Source organism: Chelonia mydas, chromosome 3 (genome assembly GCF_015237465.2).
Source record: "Chelonia mydas isolate rCheMyd1 chromosome 3, rCheMyd1.pri.v2, whole genome shotgun sequence".
NCBI classification, from domain to species: domain Eukaryota; kingdom Metazoa; phylum Chordata; order Testudines; family Cheloniidae; genus Chelonia; species Chelonia mydas.
In genome coordinates, this window is record NC_057851.1 from 15,014,840 (window position 1) to 15,038,409 (window position 23,570).

The 23,570-nt window shown below is 49.4% G+C and overlaps 1 protein-coding gene across 1 annotated transcript in view; it reads right to left on the reverse strand.

Annotated features, from left to right (window-relative positions):
• TNFRSF21 (TNF receptor superfamily member 21) overlaps positions 1–13,623 on the reverse strand; it is a 65,193-nt gene extending 51,570 nt beyond the window's left edge. Inside the window, exon 1 of the mRNA XM_037893946.2 lies at positions 13,163–13,623. Within this exon, the coding sequence (XP_037749874.1) occupies positions 13,163–13,249 (87 nt within the window). The 5' untranslated portion in view covers positions 13,250–13,623. The remainder of the gene's footprint in view (positions 1–13,162) is intronic.
• Positions 13,624–23,570: the final 9,947 nt, after the last annotated feature.

The following is a 23,570-nucleotide window of genomic DNA, read 5'->3' on the forward strand; positions in this document are numbered from 1 at the left end:
GCGATCACTCTTATTACAGTGTGTATGGTAACACCCATTGTTTCATGTTCTTCATATAAATCTCCCCACTGTATTTTCCACTGAATGCATCCGATGAAGTGAGCTGTAGCTCACGTAAGCTTATGCTCAAATAAATTGGTTAGTCTCTAAGGTGCCACAAGTACTCCTTTTCTTTTTGTGAATACAGACTAACACGGCTGCTACTCTGAAACCAGTCTATATCCTGTAGCTCTATTAATCTTAAAATCAAAGATGTATATATACTGCATGAATCTAATGAATATTACCTATATTGTCTTCAGCTTATCTATCCCTGTTATGAATGATCAGCAACTGCCTTTTGCAATCAGTGCAGCTGGATTATCTTTGTATGCACAGGAAATAGAATGTTAACTTCAAAGGGTGGGTCCTTGTGGACTCAACAATGAGGAATCCGGACACATGCTGTGCTCAAAACAGTATAAAAGAAAAATCTTGGGCTTGATCTTGCCATCTCTGGTCTGCTGAACTTTAACAGGGAAAGTTTGAGCCCTTGGATGGAGAGCTCCAAGTAATTACTTGGATGCTCTGAAAGATCCATGGAAAATTCGACATCTAAGTTGTCATTTGGACTCAGACTCCAACCTTTTGGATGAACCAGAGAGACTTATTACAAACTGGAAGATTTAACATCACTGTTATTATCCTGATCTACAAATTCTGAAATCAACTGTGATGTATAGGATTCATTTTAACCTCTTAACTGTTTTCCTGTTAAAGGTCTGGCTACCAGCATGGTTTTTGGATAAGATCTGAAGTATATTTTGATCTGGGAAGCGTGTCTGGTTCTTTGGAGCTGGAAGAACCAAATATATGTGATTCTTGGTTTTAATAATCATTATCACAGAAGTCTGATTTGTCTGGGCAGTACATAAGAGACTAGAGGGCCTGAAGGGGGGCTGTCTGTGGCTTCATAATAACTAGTACAGTGTTTTGGAAGCACACATTTGTTACTGGCTTGGTGAAATCTTACGATAGAATGTACCACAAGTTTGGGGGTACATGCTCTATATTTTGGCAGTCTGACAAGAGATTGGCTCTTAGCTGTGTTCCATACCAGGCAGCATGACAGAATGTCTCCAATCTCCCCCTGTTTAATTGCCACTGCAAAGAATGGGGGGTGGGGGGAGATCACAAATGGCAGGTTTGCAGAACTGACCCTAAAGATTATAAGTATCCATGTCAGGAGGGATGCCAATAGCACAATCATGTTCCAAGTAGATGTGTTTAAAAAAGAAAAAAAAAAAAAAAAACAATCAAATGCTTCTCATAGTTTTTCCCCAGTGTTAGTGGCACTTTAGGTTTGCCAGACTTTCAGCTCAGTCTCAGGACAGCAGGTTTATAAAATCTCTATCACTAACATTTGTATTGCTTTAGTTAAGGCTACAATTCCCGTTTTAAGGAGGGACCCTGTCAATGTTTATCTGAAGATGCTGTTCCTCCTACAGTAACATTAGCAAGTCTCTTTGGTTTTACTTTGTGCATTTGACAGCGCTTTTGCATATAGTCAGTTTCACACTCTCCGTGCTGTACAGTGAGCTTCTCCCTTGTTGGAAGTACCTTAGAAACAGGGGAGACGAAAAAACCCCTAGAAGTTTTTTGGGGGTTTTTTTAGAAGTAGGTTCTCAAGACCAAGTTCAGCAGGAGAGATCAGAAATTGGATTTTTAAAAGTCAATTTCCAGAAACTTTGAATTATCGTAGAATCAGAGTTAGAAGGGATCACAAGGTCCTCTAGTTTAACAGTGTCCCTTTAATATACTGTAACCAATCACCATTTGCTGACAGATTAAAAAAGGGACAAGAGTTTGAGTCAACTTGAATTGAATCTCTTTCGTTGTTGTCAGACTGCACAGATGCCAAATACAAATTTTGGTTATCAGCAATGAATATGCTCAAGTTGATTCGATGTTTTTAATCTGCAGTGCTTGAAGGGGGGAGCTGAGCCCAACCTGGCTCCTGCTACACAGGGTCATAGCAGATTTGGCCCAGCCGTTCCACCCTCAAATTGAAATGCCACCCCATGTGCTGGGGTCAGGTTCAAGCACCTGGAGCCAAGCCCAACCAGCCCCACTGCAGGGTGAGTGCGGTGAGGGCTCTCTCTCTGCAACCCCTGCCCCAATCCTCAGGGCAAGACCCATCCCACTTTGGCCAGTGGAAGGAAACATTGGGAGATATGGCACAATAAGTCCAGGACAAGTGGAGTACCACACTTCACCCAAGGTCATGCCTACACAAGGAAAATGCTGTGCTAACATACAATGTTCAATTGACCTCATCCAGGCTAAGGGACAATACAAGCCCTGGGTTACCTAAAGCTTTATTTTGTGTTTCAACATTAAAAGGTAACTTTTGTATTCTTATTTCAACCTAGAGCCACCTCAAAAACCAGGTGAGATCAACCAGTGTGAGCACAAACAAGAGACTAATAGGACACTTACATATTGTGAAACAAATTGCATCTAAAGTAGGGATGTTGATTAATTGCAGTTACTCAAGCGATTAACTCAAAAAAACCAATCACAATTCATTGCAGTTTTAATTGCACTGTTAATTTCAATTGGTAGTCTATTGTTTAAGTATTTTTGGATGCTTTTCTACATTTTCAAATATATTGATTTCAATTACAACACAGAATAAAAGCATACACTACTCACTTTATATTATTACTTTTATCATCTTTACAGTGCAAATATTGGTAAACAAAAGAAACAGTATTTTCAATTCACCTCCTACAAGTACTGTAGTGCAATCTCTTTATTGTGAAAGTGCAACTTACAAATGTAGAAATTTGTGTTACATAACTGCACTCAAAAACAAAACAATGCAAAACTTTAGAGCCTACAAGTCCACTCAGTCCTACTTCTCGTTCAGCCAATGGCTCAGGCAAACACGTTTGTTTACATTTACAGGAGATAATGCTGCCCGCTTGTTGTTCACAATGTCACCAGATAGTGAGAACAGTTTCTCTCATGGCACTGTTATAGCCGAAATTGCAAAGTATTTATGTGCCAGATATGCTAAACATTTGTATGCCCCTTCATGCATCTGTCACCATTCCAAAGGACATGCTTCCATGCTGATGACACTTGTTTAAAAAAAAAAAAAAAAAAAAAAAAAAAAACCTTGCAATGCCGGCTACAACAGTGCCATGAGAACAACTGTTCTCACTTCCAGGTGACATTGTGAACAAGAAGCAGGCAGCATTATCTCCTGCAAATGTAAACAAACCTGTTTGCCTGAGCGATTGGCTGAACAAGAAATAGGACTGAGTGGACTTCTAAGCTCTAAAGTTTTACACTGTTTTGTTTTTGAGTGCAGTTATGTTTTGTACATACTTCTACATTTGTAAGTTCAACTTTCATGATAAAGCGATGGCACTACAGTACTTGTAATGGGGGACCTGAAAAATACTATCTCCTGTTTTTTACAATGCAAATATTTGTAATAAATATAAAGTGAGCACTGTACACTTTCTATTCTGTGTTATAACTGAAATCAATATATTTGAAAATATAGAAAACATCCAAAATATTTAAATAAATTGTATATTATTAATCATGTACTTAATTTCTTTAATTGCATGCTTAATCGCAATTAATTTTTTTAATTGCTTGACAACCCTAATCTAAAGCCACTAACGTCTGGACCCTGTCAACTAGATCAGAACAGACTATTAAAGTGGCCAAAAACTTTATTAAGGCAAAGTTAAGGTTACTCAGTGACAGCGCAAGTCCTTTCAGAATGTCGAATTCAGACAAACTCAAACTTCTGAAAACCATGAAATACAGAGTTAAGGTAAACACCCCTACATCCTTAACGCTAGGTCCCTGGAGCTCGGAAGAGCCACTGGGAATTATCTGTATCTACTTCAGCTGCATTCACTGTGTTAAGTGTAGTTGTTTTGAATGGTAGAGGAATTAGTTGGGGCAGCTTGGAACAGCTGTGACTGTGACATGAGGTGATCTCATAGTGAGGTGGGATTCGAGACTAGCCTGTGGATTTAATAATGGGTAGGGGAAAGTATAGGGTTAGATGGTGTCCCATGTGCAAGCCGTGTGAAGGTGTCGTAAAAGGGTATGAAGTGGTTGTTAAATTTTACAAGCACAGTATTCTGACGGAGGAGTAGGCTCAGTGTTTGAATGTAGGGCATGTGCAGGTGGCACCTGTCCATTAGTGACAAGGCAGAGTATGCATGTGTGTTATGGGCATATGGGACAGTGCTCAAAGAGGGCAGAGTTAGGGGTGCGCAGGCCTACACCTTAACTCCCTATTTCCTGGTTTTCATCCCTTTCCAGTGGGCCACATGGTTGCTCTGAGATTCCTCTCCGGTCCTCCCCCTCCTGTACATTTTGTCGTAATTGAATGGGGACAAGTCAGGCTCTGAAATGTCTGCAACACGTAGGGATGGTGAGAGGCAAGTTTTTCCCCAAAAGGTTCCAGTTCATTCTCAGATTTCTGCCCAAGGCAGGTTTCAGCCTTCAAAGTTGCAGGCTCAGAGGTGTTAAGTGGCCCATTCATCTCAATGGGATGTTCTCAGCTGAAAAAATACCTGATGGAGATGAACACAGCCTGAAACAGCTCTGAGACATGTGAACTGCTCTGTTCATGACAGTGAGTGTTCCCTTCCCCTCTTCCCACAGCTGAAGAGTTTCTGATGTGTGCACAGTATATCAGCTCTTCACCCCAATGTCAGCAGTGTGTTCTTGGTGCATGCATCAAACCTGCCTCCTCCAAGTTCCCCACTCAGAAGGGCACAACTTCCCCAGATCCTGCTTCATATGGAGGGGCTCAGACCCAGAAAGGCAAGTACCCCCCTACTGAGAACCTGGTTCACATGAGGGAGGCTAGGGATCGGGCTCAGACCCCCCCAGATGGGCAGGGCCCCACAGGTCATGGCAGACACACAGGACAGGTAGCAGGCTCGGACACCACTGGAGCAGCAGGGACCCCAGAACCAAGCTCACAGAGGAAGATAGGGAGTGAGGCTCAGACCCTGGAAAAACAAGCCATCCCCCCACAGAATATGACTCACAAGAGGCAGGGAAGGGGGTCACACCCCATAGATGGGCAGGACTCTCCCAGATACTGCTGTACACACAGGGGCAGGGAGCAGGGCTCAGACACCCCCAGAAAGGCAAGGCCCCCCACAAATCAGCTCATATTAGGACAGTAAGAGGGGCTCAGACCTCCCAGATCCTGGCACGCGCGCACACAGATTCAGATAGACACCAGCTGGGCTTGAGCTATCCAGCTGGTGTATACGTCCGAGGGCTAAGAATCCTGTTAACTCCTCTGCCTGCGCAGGCTCAGTGTAAGCTTTAGAAGGGACAACAGGCTCATGAGCATGTAAAGGGGGGGAAAAAAAAGCTGGTTATTTTTAGAGGCTGTTTCTTTGGAACCCCTGGGTCAAGTAGCCCCAAACTTGGATCACTAACAAAACCCTGTACTCCATGAGACCACTCACATTGTCTTGAAATTTGGAAATCGTCTAGATTTTAGGGAACTTAGAAGAGCCAAGCTTCAAACGGAAAGCTGGTCTTCATGTTAACTAGAGCAGAGTAATTGCTCTGCTGTAACAGTGGACTTGATTAACTTTAAGATGGGAAAGGGACCACTCCTGGAGTTATACCCTATCCCTAGTAGGGCCAGCTAGTTCATTTTTTCAGTGTATGAGTGCTCTTCTCATGGCACGTTCAGTCTGGTCCAGTGGATAAAACGCTAGATTGGGACTCTGGACTTGGAGTCCAGGGTCTCTTCTTGGCTCTGCCATCCCTTGCCCAAAGTGATACCTCACCTCTGTGTCCCCCCCCCACTCTTATCTTGCCTACAGCCTGGTCTACACTGGACAGTGCTAGGTCAACAGAGTTCTCCTGGCAACTTAGCTACCTCCTCTGGGGGAGGCAGAGCACCTACCGTGACAGCAGAACCCCTCCCAGCAGTGTAGGTAGTGTCTTCACTGAAGTGCTAACGCAGCACCCCTGCAGCATTTTAAGTGTAAACAAGCCCTAATCTTTAGTGTGGGGACTGTCCCCTATGCTACAGAACAGTGGGGGCCAGGTCTCAAGTGAGGTCTCTGTGTACTACCGTAATACAAATAATTGGGATAGGTTAGTAACAATTATTTTCAGCTTGAAGCCTTTGTATAGACAATTACACTTCTAGGGGAAGAAGGAAGCAGCCCCTCTGTACAGCATTTTTTAATCAACATGAGCTCCATTTGAATGGAAATGTGTCATTTATTGTGCATTTAACCTGGAACCTAGGAGCATTTCTATAAATTAAAATAGAGCTAGTAAGTCTGAGCAGGGAAAGCATACAGCTGGGATTCTGATATCTTGAGCACTTGTACCAATTTGCCAGACTGAAAACTCTGCTGTATCAGACACTGCCTAGTCTCCCATTCACCTGTGCCTGCACTAACTAGCGTGGAGATAAGAACTCTGAATAGCCCAGGCGCACAGCCAGTTAGAGGTGGGTAGGTGTGCACCAGAGGGAGTGCAGGCCACCACTCACAAAAGCTTGAGGTAATGGTTTGGAAGCCAGGGCTGTATACAGAGCGTCCAGAAGTTATTCAGTTTTGTTCTCTACCCCGACCGCCAGCACACAAAACAAACAATGCTTGTGTCACTTGGCTTGTGAAAGATTCAAGAGGACAATGCGACAGCCAGGAACTACAAAAGGACATTAGTTAAAAATTAAGGCAGTGTTGATAACAGATTCCTCATTCCCATGACTTCGCTTAGTAATGTCAAAAATCAGATTGAAGTAGCTGACTAAGCTAATACTTCTCATATTAACAGTTGCAGGAGCATAGGTGGCGGGTGGAGCCCCATGCAGGGAGGCTAGCCCCAGCTCCGCCCCGCCCCCATGACAGGAGCCCCATATCCCTGCCTCCCTCATGACTGGAGCCCTGAGCCACCCCCACCACACCTGCCTGGAGGAGCCCCAGGCCAAAGCCCCAAGCACCCCGCACACACCCCCCCCTGCCTGGAGGAGCATCTCTGTTTTATATGCCCCATGCAGGTCTCAGCTGGTGGTATGGAACATGCTACTCAGCTTCCTGGGCTCATCAGTAATCTCCATGGAGTCCAGAGGAAGCTGAATAGCACATACTGTCTCCTTGGCCGCCCCGAAACCTGCATGGGGCATAATAAAATAAAAAACTTCCCCCCAAACCCTGCAACGGGGGGGAGGGGGAGGTCTGGCAGTAGCACCAGAACCTCCCCTGGCCTATTATACTCACTGCCCATGTGCAGGAGCATAGGAATAATGAACTGAAACTTGAAGCATAATCCAATTCATTACTCAAATACCAAAGAGTGGATTGCATGAGAAAAAATGAGGGGAAAAAAAAAATCTTGTGCAAGACACATCTAGTCAGTATATCAGATTTCAAGTTGTTGCATCAGCACTGTTCTTAGTGCCCAATATGCTCACTGAAGTTGTCATAAGCAGTGGAGAAAAGCACTCTGCATCCAGCGTGAATAAGAGTTGGTACCCCAATTCTTTCCACCACAAAAAGAGCTGGTTTACCTTTGGAAGAGCAGTTCTCATTTAGTCATAACGCAGCGTGCCAGCACATCTCTCTTGTCAAAAGGTGCACTTCCACGAGTTTCCAGTCCTTTCAGATATTTTAAGGGTTTAAACATCAAGGCAGTACAAAGACACTTTGGAATGCTGGAAGGGAGCTTTAACTAGGACAAATTGGGAAAGGGGGAAATTCAGGCTGGCTATCCCGCTGTTTCCGTCAGCTCTGGCCACGCTACCCCTTATTTGATTCCCTTCGCTAGCTCCTGTTTCTTTCCACATCAAAGTCAAACTTGTCCCTCTCACCTTCATTCCACTGCACAATTCTGCCCTTCTCTACCTAGTCCCCCACTCCCATGCCCTTTGCTCAGCCCAGTTCTTACCTGGTTTTCTCTCCCACTGTGGAGTGTTGCACAGACTCCTATGTAGGCTCTCTACTGCTGCTCTCTTGCCCAGATTCCGAAAAAGCACAGGCAACGTCATAAAGCTCGTCAGTCAGAAACCCTAAGAGCGCGCAGTAAAACTGAAAGGGACATGTCCATTACTCATCTGAGCTACCAGAGCTTCCTGATGCTTGTTGTTAACCTCAATATTCCTTCCTCTTCACCTCCATGCTCTGCTTGTTACCCCAAGTGTTTTCTTTGTCTCAAATTAAGGCCCAGTTCTGCCACTGTGGGTACTTATGGCAGTAAGCACTAAACTCAACAGTAAGTGTTTACAAGACTGGGCCTTAAGCTCTCCAGGGCGGAGATACTGTATCTATTGCGATACTCATTCCTCCTACAACTTTGTCATGATTTCCTCCATACTCATTCCTCCTACAACTTTGTCATGATTTGTCCAATTTAGAACCTGATTGACTCCTTGCCCAAATGAATCTGCTAATGGTGCCAATGGAAATTTTGGCAGGACAAGTGGCTTGGGACCCTTAGATTGTATGACCTCCTCAGGACCTTGCTGTGTCACCTTATTTCTGTAATGTCTCTCACACACACTCAAGGTTACTAAGGGAAAATCAAGGCACTGGTAAACACAGGAAAGCACACGGGGAAAAAAAAAGCTGAGTGTGGTGCACATGACAGTAAGTTGGTAGAAACAAGAGCTGACGCGTAGGCAAGGACAGAGTTATAGTTAGCAGTGAACTTTGATGCTACAGCTGTTAGTCTGTGGAATTGCCTCTGGAGGGAAATGGCAAAATCTCACCACCTGGCACACATAATTGAACTGGACATCACTAGTAACTGTATAATGGGGAAAATCCTGTACAAGCAGAGTGAACTAGACAATCCACTAAGTAAAGTGAGTTTTCACTTGTTAAAAGGAGTACTTGTGGTACCTTAGAGACCAACAAATTTATTTGAGCATAAGCTTTCGTGAGCTACAGCTCACTTATGCTCAAATAAATTTGTTAGTCTTAGTTAGTCAGTCTTAGTTAGTACCACAAGTACTCCTTTTCTTTTTGCAGATACAGACTAACACGGCACGGCTGCTACTCTGAAACCTTTCACTTGTTAAATAAGCCATATGAGTAGTTTCATTTATGCAAGGATGATCTGCTATAATTCATTTTCACTTATGCTACTAAATTTTGTTTAAATCAAGCCTAAGTTCTGTCACCTGTATTAAAGTGTATTAAACACCAAATACATGTTTTCCCTTCAGTCATGTAGGACCATTCGTTTGGACACTTCCTCTTCCCAGCTGCTGGTGGTTTTAGCTTCCCTAACTATGCCTGCTTTCCTTTACATTATGGGTCTGAAAAGAGCCACCTGTGCAGAGGACAGGATACCTGCTATCCTGGAGAGTAAAATCTCCAGGTCTGTTTCCATTCTCTCCTCCACCCCCAAGAGACAGAGAAGCAAGGCAACTAAGATAGCCTGGGTCTTAAACAGAGAGACTACAAAAGAAAATATGCTGTAAGTTATTTATTTTAACTCGAGTTTAATGATGCAGAGGTTCTTAAGGAAAGCAAATGAGTTCTCATTTGCAGAAGTGTTGAAGATATTCTAATTGGGTTTGGTTTTTTAAGAGATATATGAATTTTGCTCTAACCTACCAATAGTCTTTTTAGGTCTGCACAGAATAATGAAATTTAAGGAATATGCAACCAAATTGTTCCATACTAATAAGATGAAACAGTAGCAAGGCCTCATTCAGTCCCCACCTGAAGAGACAATGTGTGACAAGGAAAAGCTGTGATGGTTAGTTACTACCCTAGTACACATGGGAGAAAGGAGACAAGTGTTAAATGGGTACAGGGGACTACACATTTCTGTAGCACTTTCTGAACAGCAGGCACTGATCCTGTCCCATCATAAATGGCAACGCTCTCGGACCTCAGTAGGAACAGGCTCCCAAGGCCACTAATCAACAACAAGCAGCACCCTCAAATCCCCCTGCAACAAGTAGGAGAATTCAAGCAAAAGACTGAAAACTGATGAAGTAAAGGTAGATTAGGCTCCTTTAAAACGCATTGCTTTCAGCAATCTGAAAGAGTCACTGCCTGCTGCATGTTAAATGACACTGTTAGGAATGACCCAAGGTAAACAATTATGAACACAAGAAGGTTACATAAGGTAATTATTGACTGATCAGATAGCCAGCTGTAGCTTCAGAACCACTAGCCAAGTTGCACTGTTTGCACCAACGGTAAAAACTATGAACAGGCCTTTTATTTTTATAAGTGATTTTTTTCTGAATAGAAGCCTCCAAGAAGGTGATACAGATCATTAACCATTTAGTCTGTCAGATCAATTAAGTTATCAAGTATGATCAAGTGATAGCCAGGAACACACTGTCAGTAAGTTTCATAGCCTGGGGAATGTAGTTCGTTCTCTGTAGTTTGTTGCTGTTTACTACAGGGTGATTTGCTCAACCATTTGTTATGATTGAGAATGAGGCCCTGATGACAACCATATTTTGGCAATTTATGAACCTAACCTGACCTATTTTCTGAAAATCTTTAACATGGTGTAAAAATTAGTGTTCTTTTATCTGAAGGAGTAATTCATTCGGTTTTCCATTTAACACCTTTATGGTCTTAGATAACTTTTCTTTACCCAGGGATTCTCGTAGAGCCAGCAGTGACTTGCCAAGACCCAACCTGATCCAGAAAACAAACATTCCTTAGCTATACAGTTCACTTGAGTACATTATTTACCATCCACCTGGATTAATTCTGACATACCAATTTACTGGTGTCTCCTGGGAAAGGAAATGGGGCAGTCTGTGTGTTAAAGCCTTACCTGCATACGTAAACATTCAAATGAACTCTGAACTGTTCTGTAGCCTGAGCACAATGTTAATTTAAGACAGCCAACAGCATTTAGATGTGGTGAGCTTTCACTTCTCTCTCTACAAGGACTGCAGCAAAAACTCACATTTCCCTGGTAAGGTGCTGAATACACAGTGCCATAGCAACAGCAACGCTCAGAACGAGGGAGCTCTCACTGTACCAACCTCAGAAGAGTTCTTAAGTCTAGACAGCAAAATTGCTTCCTTATGAATCCAGATTAAAATCAGAAATTCAGATCTCTCACTTGGGTTTATAATACACGCTATCACAAGTCACCTCCTAAAGTCTCGTACAGGGGCCTTGTACTGATCAACCCTGCAAGAACCAAGCACAAGATGCAGCCCTGTTAAATGTCTTCAAGATGAGGCTGGCAAATACAGAGGAGGATGCTTGGAATGGTGGGGGATTAATTCATCTGACTTCTATTAAATTTCCCATAATCTCAGTTGTGTGTTATTTCTGATGCAATTAGTTTTACCGTAACTGCCACATTTGTGGGTTAAGGAGTGACATCTATCAGAGATGGCAGAGCCCTAGACAACTGGACAATCTATTTTCCTGCCAATGCAGGATTGTCCCCTATGCTACCTAGTCTAATATTTTAGAAGTTCAGTTGTTAAAGTCTAGAGTCTTGTGGCTTCCACCCTCTCCCTTGGGGAGATGAGTCTACAGCCTAATACCTCTCTCGCTGCCAGGAAGGATTTCCCTAATAGTCTGCCTAGAGGAACCCCCTCTCTATTCCACCCTTTTGATCCTAGTGACACCACCCTGGGCAGATTTGGGAGGAGGCAGGCACAGAAAAAAAAACAGCGCAAAGCTGTGCAGAGATCCCAGCAGCAACACATCCACCCTCCCCCCCCCCACCCAATCATCAGTACAGACTTTTCCCCACCCCAAAGGCAACACATCCACCCCCACACCACACCCATTGCCGGGGCACCCCCTGCTGGGCAGTGGGAGACGCCAGCTAGGATCCTGCCCCCGGGAGATGCACAGAGGAGGCAGAGAGTCCAGGGGATGCAAGAGGAAGCTGCACCTCAATCCTCTTGGCTGGGGCCGAGGGATTGCTAAAGCCCTCCCCTGGCTCTGGGCACCTGCCCGCGGGGGAGAGGCGGGCAGATGGAGAGGGAAGCGGGGGGGGGAAAGGGTGCCCGCTCGGGGTGGGGTGTTTCCCAGGGTCTCGCCGCAGCGCCGGCGGCAGCATCGCACCATGACTCACTGCAGCGACAACAAACGGCTGCGCGGGCCGGGCGAGCACCGCGCAGAGCCGAGCCGCAGCAGCCGGGCCAGCCCGGACAAAGGGGCCCGCGGCCCGGCCCCCATCGCCCCAGCCGGCCCCCCGCCTCTCGGGCAGCTGGCGCCCCGTCCTCCGCGAGCGATGCACAGCCCGCCCCCGAGCCTGCATGAGCAGCCCCACGGTGCGCTGGCCCCCAACCCGCAACGCACAGCCCGTGTGCACTAACCCCGCACCCAGCCCGGGCCCATCGACCCCAGCCCCCTGAAAAGCCACCCTCCGTGTCCTAGCGCCCCATTAGCACCCACCCCACCCATCAAAACCCTCGCCCTTCCCCATGTGCCCCTTACTCCCCCATCCATCCCCCCACGTGCCCTGCCATGTGCCTAGCCCCCCCATCCACCCCCATCCTCTGTAGCCCCCCCATGTGCCTATCCCCCCAATCCATGCCATGTGCCGTAGCCCGCCCCATCCATCCATCCCCCTCATGTGCCGTAGCCCCCCCTCCCCATGTGCCTAGCCCCCCAATCCATGCCATGTGCCGTAGCCCGCCCCATCCATCCATCCCCATCCCCCCCATGTGCCTAGCCCCTCTAATACCCCCCTATGGGCTTAGCCCCCCCCAATCCATGCCATGTGCCGTAGCCCGCCCCATCCATCCATCCCCCCCATGTGCCGTAGCCCCCCAATCCATGCCATGTGCCGTAGCCCGCCCCATCCATCCATCCCCCTCATGTGCCGTAGCCCCCCCTCCCCATGTGCCTAGCCCCCCAATCCATGCCATGTGCCGTAGCCCGCCCCATCCATCCCCCCCATGTGCCTAGCCCCCCCATACCCCCCTATGGGCTTAGCCCCCCCCCAATCCATGCCATGTGCCGTAGCCCGCCCCATCCATCCATCTCCATCCCCCCCATGTGCCTAGCCCCCCCAATACCCCCTATGGGCTTAGCCCCCCCAATCCATGCCATGTGCCGTAGCCCACCCCATCCATCCATCCATCCATCCCCATCCTCCCATGTGCCGTAGCCCGCCCCATCCCCATGAGCCCTGCCCCCGCGGCACTCACAATGAGAAGGCTGGAGATGGCTGCGGCTCTCCGGCCGGCCTGGGGGAAGGCGGCGGCGGCGGCGCGGCGGGCCGCAGAACCCCCCATGGCTGGCGGCGGCGGCGCGGCGGGGTGCGGGGATGTCACAGCGCCATGGAGCCGGGGCCGGCCGGCAGCGGGAGCAGAGAGGGGCGCGCCTCGCCCGGCGCCGCAGCGTGCACGGCGGAGGAGCAGCCCATCTAGGCGCGGCGTCCTGGGCTGGCCTGGGGCGCTCAGCGCGCGGCGGGGACCCCCGGCTGCGCGGCGCTCCGGCCCTCCGGCCCCAGCCGCGCGGGCTGCAGGCAGCGCGGGAGCAGGGCGAGGAGCCCGCTTCCCATCGCTACCGCGGGGCTGTGCCAGCCTCACCGGCCGGCTTCAAACTAGCAGCGCGCGGCAGGGCGGAGCGAGGAGGAGCCGCGCGAGGGCGAGGCGGGGCACACACACACGTGAGGCGGAAAGGGGCGGGGCCTCCCTTTGTTGCGTCACTCGGGGAGGGCACCCCGCGCCCCCCCCCAGCGTTCTGTCTTGGGGGTGGCACTTCGACCCTCCCCCGCCCAGGGAGCCAAGCCTACTGCAGTCAATGGGAATCTGGAGAGTCCACTTCCCTGGAGCAGGGATCCCACAGGGGCAGTGGGCTGCAAACAAGATCTTTTGAGCTGGAAGAGCAGACACTCGCTGTGCCACACCTAATACTGGAGCCAAGAGTGGGGAGCAGCTGGGGAGAGCGAGCAAGATGGGGGCCTGGGCAGAGAGGGCCCAGTGGAGGGAGTCATCTCCAGACACGAGGGCCTTGAAGGCCAAACTGGAGAGGGGGCAGAGGGAAATGTGAACTGAAGAGAGGGGCTGATGTTGGGGAGTCGGGTCCTGCCACGAGAGCCTGAGGGCTTGCGGCCATCCCAACAGCAGGGGTCCTGCCCGTGGTACCACCACAGCGCTGCCACGTCCTGGGAGGGAAGCCTGGGACATGTGAGGAATAGACTTTTCTTGAGTTCAGGGGCTGGTGCAGAAAGAGTACCCCGGAGTAGGGACACCCCTAGCCTTTCTCTCCTAAGTGACCACAACAAGACTAGGGGTTAAGCCTCCCAGGAATGCTAGGCCCTTTCTTGAGTTCAGGGGCTGGTGTAGAAAGAGTACCCCGGAGTAGGGACACCCCTAGCCTTTCTCTCCTAAGTGACCACAACAAGACTAGGGGTTAAGCCTCCCAGGAATGCTAGGCCCAGCCTTATCAGAGTTCTGAGGACTCTGCCACACAGGAGAGTGGAAGAGAAGTCCTCAAGGTCAGGCAGGCATTCAGGTAAAGGGAGTTAGAGTGAGGACTCAGAGCCTTTTGCTCTCCGATTGCTCCGGCATAGTACAGAAGCCAGGAAAGTTCTCTACAATAGCGGGATCATGCTATTCTGATGCAGAGGAAAGATAAGAAGAGCCACAGGAGGCCAATGTAGCTACACAAGGAACTTTTAGCTATCTATAAACCAAGAGGGATACATACAGGAAATGGAAGGAGGGGCATGTTACCAAGGAAGTATACGTGGGAATAGCACAAGTGTGTAGGGAAAAAAATAAGGAAAGCCAAGGTAAAGAATGAGTTACAGTTAGCAAGGAATGTTAGAGACAAGAAGAAGGGGTGCTTCAACTATGTCAGACAAAAAAGAAAGATCAGGGATTGTGTGGGTCCACTGCTCTTTAGAGAAGGTGAGCTGGTAACAGAGGATGATAAGAAGGTGGAGCTGCTCAGTGCCTACTTTGCTTGTTTTCTCACAAAAAATATATGAGCAGATGACTAGCAAAGTTATCATAGACAACGAAGAGGAAGGGATGCAGATCAGGATAAGTAAAGAACACATCAGAGATCTTCTGACCAATTTGAATGAATTCAAGGCAGCAGGGCCAGATGCTATTCACCCCAGGGTACTGAAGGAAGTAGGTGAAGAAATCTTGGAGCCACTGGCAATAATATTTGTAAACTCATGGATGACATGGAGAGGTCCCAGAAGACTGGAGAAGGGTGAATGTAGTGCCCATCTTTAAAAAGGGGTAAAAGGAGGAGTTGAGGAATTATAGACCAGGCAGCCTGACTGATACCTGGGAAAGCTACTAGAGCATTCAATTTGCAGATACCTGGAGGATGAAGAGGTAATCACTAGCAGTCAGCATAGATTACTAAGAATAAATCATACCAAACCAGCTTAATTTCCTTCTTTGATAACGTAACTGGATTTATGGATGGGGGACGTGGTAGACATAATATACCTAGACTTCAGCAAGGTTTTTGACACCGTGGCACATGACATTTGGTAAGTAAGCTGGAGACATGTGGGCTCAGTATTTCACAGAGCAGGTGTTCTTGCAATCTGAATTTACTGGCCTTTTCCCACAATGGAAAGCTGTTTGTCTGCATAGGAGCTACTCCATCATCCGTACATGAAGAAACTGGCAGTTCCTGCTGTTTTCCACAATGCTCTGCTAATTTCAGACCTTAGGATCTCTTACATGGCATCCCTAACCTGGGAGATTCCCATAGTAGAAATGCACCAGGGAGGTAGCCACTTTCATGGGTACATAAGGACTGTCATGAGAAAGGAAGGGCTGACATGTAGCCTTGGAAGAGCCCCTGCTGCTGCTCTATGCTGTCACAAAGATGAAACAGCAGTCTCCACCCCAGCAGCTGTTGCACATGTTGCCAAAGGGGTGGAGCGGTGGTCTTGGTGGAACATGAAAGGCAAATCCCCACTGCTGGCTATGTGGCCGCTGGCTCTGACCCAATATCTGAGATAGCCCTTCCTTATGTGACTTGTCAGTTCCCCAGTCCCTCAGCTTCCCAGCAGAGGAGCCCACAGGGTCCCAGGAGCCACTCTTTGTCCAGGCTCAGGCCTGCAATGCTGGAGTTTCCCACTGAGGGCTAGTCCAGGGCTCAGCGGCCTGCTGGGCCCTTTAGAGGCTGGTGCTTCCGGTCTGATTGCTGGTTCCCCTGGTTGGGCTCTCCCTTGAGTCAAGTGGCCTCCTTAGTCTCAGGCAGTTGCTTGTGTGAGGCAGTCAGCATCATCTCTGCTGCTAAATAATTCTCCGTCAGCTGGACTGCATCGGCGAGGAACTCTGGCCAGTATTTGAGCACCCAGTCCCTACCCCAACCAGAAGTATGTGCACAAGGTGCTCCACCACGATGAGCTCAGTCCTCATAACTCCAGTCTGAGTCTCCAGCTTTAATCACTTCCAGCACAGGTCTCTTAATTTCTGGGTGACCACGTGGGGCCAGGGCCCTGGGGGTATTTCTCCCCATAGAACCTTGGTCAGAAGGGCTCCACCATGATGCTGAGGTAGTCAAGTATGACTGCTTTCACCTGCGCATAGTCTTGGGCAAACACTGCATCCATCCCCCAGTATAAGGTCTGCACTGGCCCCTTCAAGTGTCATACCAACATGGTGGCCCACTGGTCGGGTGACCACGAGGCTACCATTGCCACTTGCTCAACCATAAAGAAAGCCTCTGGGTTGTCCTCAGGACCCACTTTAGTAACTTTCACTGGCACTGATGGGGTGCCCGGGCCTACAGCCCCTGGAGGGGAAGTCCCAGGGAGCATCAGGATTAGGCCTTCTCTTCCCTCATGGAGGGACCTTCAGGCAGTTCCTTCCTCAGCCCTTTCCTCAGGAACTGAGGGTTGAAGGTTTGTTCTGTCCCCTGGTCTGCCCACATGTGAGCTGTTCTGCTCCCTTTTAACTCCTCCAGCCTGTGCATGTCTTGCAGGTGTGGCAGGGTGGGGCTGGCTGAGCTGAGAGCATCTGTTTAGCCCTGTGTTGTCCGGTGTAAGATCTGCATATCCCATCACAAGTGGATATATTTCAACATATCAGTAGCTGGATGTTTCTGATCTACTCAGTCAGCTGTGGTTTGGTAAATTAAATCATCTCTCTAATTTTTAGGCTTTGTAGTCAACATTCTCCCAATGAGATGAATGAGTTCACACCTCTTCTGGGACGACCAGATTTTCAGAGATGCTGAGCACCCATAGCTGCCATTCCGCTTAGATTCTGCACAGAGCTGTGGTAGTTCCTATGGGAGATTCACATGGGAACCTTAAATAACCTCAGGAATTAGCAGATTTCAGTGGTAACTGCTCACAGTTCTCTCTTTGGCACTGATCTGCCAGTCACAAACGGTACCTAATGCTGCTGCTCAAAATTCATGAGAAAACAAACTAAAACCACAAATTCAGATAACCTTCTGGGCCACGTTCTTCAACGGAAGAAAGCCAGTGTTCTCCCTGGCCGCTACAGTCAGCGCACAAGGAGCCAACTGGAAAGAAGCTGAAATGAAAGAAGATTTGAAATGTCTCATTGAAACTCATAGGAAAAACCTTGATCTCATACATTGTTTAAAAACGCTACAAGATGCAAGCCCCAGACAGGTTACAAAAAGTAGGTAACACCCCACCTCATGCCATGCAGTGCAGATTTTGTAACCACCCGAGAAGCCAGGACAGGCCTCAGACACTAGAAGAAGCTTAAGTTTCTAGAGTATCTATTTACCTTAGACACTATTAATCGTTCCAGCAGCACAGCAAGTGCACGCCCCTTAGACATACCTGGAGCACCCAGCAGAAGATGAATGGTTAAGATGAATGGTGAAGAAACCTGGGTTCAAATACTGTCTTATGTCACAACCAAGATGGGTCTGATGATCTCCACTACTAAAACCCTTTGGCTCTGGACTTATTTGACTTGAATAAAGGCAAAGCTGTTTTAGAACCCGCACGCAGAAATGAAGAGAGTAGCAACAGGTGGCAATATTAGGTGCACAAGGATGAATTTGATCGAGTGCCTGTGGTGACAGTCTGCAAGAAAACGATCAGATAAAATAAGAGAAGGAACTGAGCACTCCTGTAGCTTCTGCTCCACCCCTTGGCAATAAAAAAAGAGGGATAAGTTTGAAAACAGACCTGTCAAATCCTTTTTAGTTGAGTGGCAAGCTGTACAGAGGGCTTCCATTCTCTCTCCCAGCAGCAGCACAGTAATGCATATAGTCCAAAGTGGAAGTTTACCTCTGTCTGAAAGCAATGGCTGCCTAAAAGCTGCTTTCACGGTCAATTCAGCAGAAGTAGAACTAGCCCAGCAAGAGGCGACCCATGCCCCATCCACAGTGGGTCTCAAGTTGAGTACAGGAGCTCAGTCAAGTTCTGCTATCAACTCCAGCCATGCACAAGTGGAGCTGCACAAGTGTAATTCGGGACAGAATCTGGCCTGTTGGGTTTAAAGATAGCTGACAGATAACGGACTAGATTCACCCTGCTTTAGCTGGGCTGCTACTGTCAACCAGGATGCAGGGCCAGGTAGTGACTTAGAATGGTTCCTCCCTGTCAGCCTCAGAGGGAAACCACTCCGCCTCGCTACGCCACCTAGCAGCACTTAGCCAAAAGACAGGGATAAGTGCCAGCAAAGAGACCAGGGCCCTGACCCTGTGGGGCGGGACAGGGAAATTGGCAGTCTATAGCCCAGCTCTCTGGCTGGAGCAGACAGCAAACACAGTCAGGCTCAAGCCCTCTGGGTGGGGCAGAGCAGGAGAGTCTATAACCCATCTTGCTGGCTCGGGCAGACAGCAAACACAGACAGGCCATCCAGCCTAAGGTGGGTAGGCTGCCATCTCAGGGGTGGGTTTGGCAGCAGGGCCCACCCTATTCCACTGGATCCCAGCCCAGGGTCCTATCAGTGGCAAGTGGTCCCACCACTGGGTCAGTGGGTCCGACTGAAACATGCTGACTCTGGTTTCAGCAACACAACCGGACGAATGGCTGGTTTCTGTGGGCTATTTCCTACCCCTACCTGAAAGATGGCCAAGTTATAAGCCTGTCAAAAACTGCAGTTTGCACATGCTCAGAGATGTGTTAGAGTTTGGCAGCTGAATTCTCCAAAGATTCTATCTCCCCTGGGCACGGGCTGAGCAGGACTGAGCCTGCAGTTGCTGCTCTGGGCAGCTCTGGCACTAGGCACAGGAACTGAGAGTAGAGAAATTGTCTCTCTCGTGCTCCCAATGCTCCTCCTGTTGGAGCCTAAGCCTAGTCTGACTGGAATGCAGAGGGGACAAGAACTGGACCTGGAGGAGGAGGCATGCAGCAGAGGGAATAGATTGGGACAAGGATCTGGTGGGGTGGCACCTCAGGCAGGGAAAGAAACAGGGAGAAGGAGGTGTTATCTGACCTGGTATCTGACTCTGCTGTTGCCTCAGTTTCCCCCTCTTGGGGTTCCCTACAATTATTCCTGACTCTTGTTCAAGTCAAATGACACCCCTTCTTGGGGTCTGGTTTTTTCAAACAGTTCAAATGTCACCTTAAACCAAAACAAGTATTCCTACCCGCTGTCCCCCCAGCTGTTTCAGCCTCTTGTTAGGCTAAACGGTTCTCTCCTAAAACCCAAGGCCTGCTGTTTTAGCATTTCCTCAAGCCTCTTCCTCTGAAATCTTCCACTTCTGTTCCTCACTGCAGGCAGCTCCAGCCAGGGTGGATAACTAGGCAGAGGTGGAGCAGAACCCAGGTGGTCAGCCCACCTTGTGACATGAGTAGACTGGGACTAGTGTGCAAGGAGATTGACAAAGAGCTGGGAGGGGAGATGGGGAAAAACTACACTGAGATCAGATGAGGAGTCAGGGGAGTGGAGAGACTGGGACAGGCAAGGAAACTGGGAGGAAGGGAGACTGGGGCTGACCAGGAAAAGAGACTGGGATGAGGAGCCAAGAAAGGGAGATATGGTAATGATATGGGAGATGTAATGGTTTTACAGCTTGCACCCAGTTATTATGTCCATTGAACACACTAACATAATCCTGGTCATTCCTGGTAGGGAGAGTTAAAGATATAATTGTGAGTGGCATGTTCAGAAATGTATCCAGATCCAGTATTTGCCACTGAGGGGAAGGAGAGTGGACCCGAATCAGCTCTGATAATTATGTTGTGTAATCCAGTACAGGCCACCTTAGAACACAAGGGATGTGCTCCATTGGGAGTACAAACCCCTTGCCATATGGTAACTGTGAAGGTGAAGACACAAATAGCGATGCAGTGAAGGCAGAAATGTTCAATAGCTATTTCTGTGCTGTATTTGAAAGGAAGCAGGAGGAGGGGAGGCAGCATCTGCTAAAAATCAAACGTTTTCAAATCAATAAGCCTGGATAACTTACCCCCAGGAGTCCCAAAGGAACTAGCTGAGGAGCGCGCTGAACCACTAATGTTAATTTTTAACAAATCACGGGGAAATGGGCACATGCCAAAGGACTGGAGGACTGCCAACTTAATGCCAATATTTTAAAAGGGTAAAAGGGGTGATTCAGGTAATTACAGAGTGGTTAGCCTGACATCGATCTTGGGGAAAATAATGGAACAGTTAATGCAGGACTCTATCAACAAGAAATTTGAGTCTAAAAATAAAATTAATACCATTAACATAGTTTTATGAAAGATAGGTCTTGTCAAACAAACTTGTCTATTTTTGATAAGGTTATAGATCTGGGTGGTAAGGATAACTGTGTTGATATAATATACTTGGATTTCTCAAAGGCATTTGACTTAGTGCCACATGATATTTTGATTAAAAACTTGTTTTAGATGGAATTAACAGGCACTATTAGATGGATTAAAAGTGGCTTACAGCTAGATGTCAAAATGTAGTTATTGATGGTGTGACAAAGTTCCTGCTCTACCTTGGTGAGTCTTGCGCTTATTGGTGAATTTGCTCGCCTTGGAGCTTCACGACAGCCCTCAGCTTGGCCGTTTTTCTGAATCCACAGTCCAGGTCGACTCCTCCTGTGTCTGGCTAGGAGTTGGGAGGATTTGGGGGGGAACCCGGGCCCGCCCTCTACTCCGGGTTCCAGCCCAGGGCCCTGTGGAATGCAGCTGTCTAGAGTGCCTCCTGGAACAGCTGTGCGACAGCTACAACTCCCTGGGCTACTTCCCCATGGCCTCCTCCCAACACCTTCTTTATCCTCACCATAGGACCTTCCTCCTGGTGTCTGATAATGCTTGTACACCTCAGTCCTCCAAAAGTCCATGTTCTCACTCTCAGCTCCTAGTGCCTCTTGCTCCCAGCTCCTCACACGCAAACCACAAACTGAAGTGAGCTCCTTTTAAAAACCCAGTGCCCTGATTAGCCTGCCTTAATTGATTCTAGCAGCTTCTTGATTGGCTACAGGTGTTCTAATCAGCCTGTCTGTCTTAATTGTCTCCAGAAGGTTCCTGATTGTTCTGGATTTTTTCTTACTTTTGATCCTGCCTTAGTTCCCCCCCCGACCGGGCCAGGCGCTTTTTTGTTTTGGTTTGGTTTTTTGCCGTTTTTTTTTGCTGCCGTTTGAGTGCTGGTCGGCTGCCAGCTTGCCGCCAGCACCCCCCCCATGCCTGCTCTCGGGCGCAGCTATTTGCCTTAGCTGAAACCCCCGGAGGAGGGGGGGAAGATTGCCGACCCGCTACCCGGAGGGGGGAGTGGAAGCCCCCAGACCCAGCCATTTTGCTGTCAGCTCTTCTTATCTCTGCAACATTCTCGGCCTGCCGGAAGCCTTGGTACACAGCCAACACAGCTGGAGAAGAAGATTTTTTTCAGAGGAAATCACCCAGGGAAGCTACAAATCATCGTGGAGGGGGCCGTAAGACTGAGTAATTTTTTGAATTATACTCTCGTGGGGGGGAGTTTGACTGTGGTTTAATTGCGTTTGTGGCGGCACAGGTGGTGTGGCACGGAGCTGCCCCCCAATCCATCGGTGCCCCCCCCAACACTACTACAACTGTCACGGCCCCCCCGCCGTTCGTCCCTGCTGGCAACCTGCCATCTGCCTTCGGATCCAGCTGTTTGCTTTGAACTTTGCCTTTCGGACCGGACATAACAGCCGACCAAACGACACTCTTTGGACAAACGTGCGTGGGTCCACACCCCACCCCCCGACTGTTTATCCCACAGCTTGCCCCTATCACCGGACCCCGTTTTTTGTTTTTCCCCCCTTCCAGTCCAACCCATTTGGCATCCTCCCCCCGCCTGCAGCCCAGCAGGGAGGAGCGGTTAATCTGCTTCCCCCTCCCCCCTCCTCCTTCCGGTGTCTCCCCATCTCTCCCTGCTCACAATGGTGGGGAATGAGAGGGGCGAGGCCCCTCTAACAATATTAGCTGTCCCTCCCCCACCTCCCCCCCTGCCCAACCCCCAAGGCCCCCCCACCACCACTATTGTTAGAACACTTGCCACCGCCCCTGCTGGGGCACCGGCAGCAGGAGGCACCGGGGCGATTACTGCCGCTGCTGCGTCCACCGCCCCCCCTAGATTCTAGGAACCCCCCCCCAGCCGGCCGGAAAGGCCAGGGCGGGAAGAAAGGAAAGGACCCCGCTAAAACACCTAGGCCCTCCATGGCAGGGGCTGCCCCCACAGCTGTGGCCTCGTCATCGACCGTGGCGTCCCTCGCTGCGTTTCCCTCCACCAGCTCTGTGAATGTCCTTCCCCCGGCGCCCAGGACGTATGCCCGGGTGGTGGCAGGCTCCCCCCTGCCTGCCGCCTCGTCATCTCGCCCACCCACTGCCTCTGCTACCATCACCAGCGGCCGGGGCCCCTTCCTCACCTTGACCAGGAGGCACGGTGTCCGTTGCCTCCTGGTGCCCGCCTCGCCCCACGTGGAGACATACATGCAGGCGTTGGCGAAGGTGGTAGGACCCACGGCTATTGTGGCGGCCTCCAAGATGTATGGGAAGGTCGTTTTTTTCTTAGCTTCAGAGGCTGCTGCCCAGGAGGCGGTGGAGAGGGGCCTGGCGGTGGGGGGGGGGGTGTTTGTCCCCCTAGAGCCTCTAGAAGACCTGGGCGTTCGCCTCGTCCTACCTCCGTTCCTCCCTTTTTACCCAATGCTGCCCTGTTACCCGCTCTCTCCACCCTGGGGAAACTTGTCTCTGTCATCAGCCCTCTCCCGTTGGGCTGCAAGGACCCCACCCTCCGTCACGTCCTTTCGTTCCGCCGGCAAGTGCAGCTTCTACCGCCAGCGGGGGTGCGTGACGGGGAGACACTCGAGGGGTCCTTCCTAGTCCCCTACCAGGGAGCCCACTATCGGGTCTTTTACTCCACTGGAGAGGCCCGGTGCTACCTCTGCCGCTCAGCGGGGCATGTCCGCAGAGACCGCCCTTTGGCCCAGGGGGGAGGGGCACCCGAGACCCCCGAGACCCGGCAGGACATTGGCCCCGTCGTTGCCGACGCCCCTGGCCGCCCGGCACCTGAAACCAACCCTCCTCCTACTCGACCCATCGCTGCTCCCGTCCGGGCCCAAGAGACACCTTCCCTACAACGCCCGGGCGAGCATGGGAGTCCCACCCTTGCTATTACCAATCCGGCAGAGCCTATGGAGGACGGTGTGGCAAAGATATTACCGGGTATAGGAGAGGGCCCG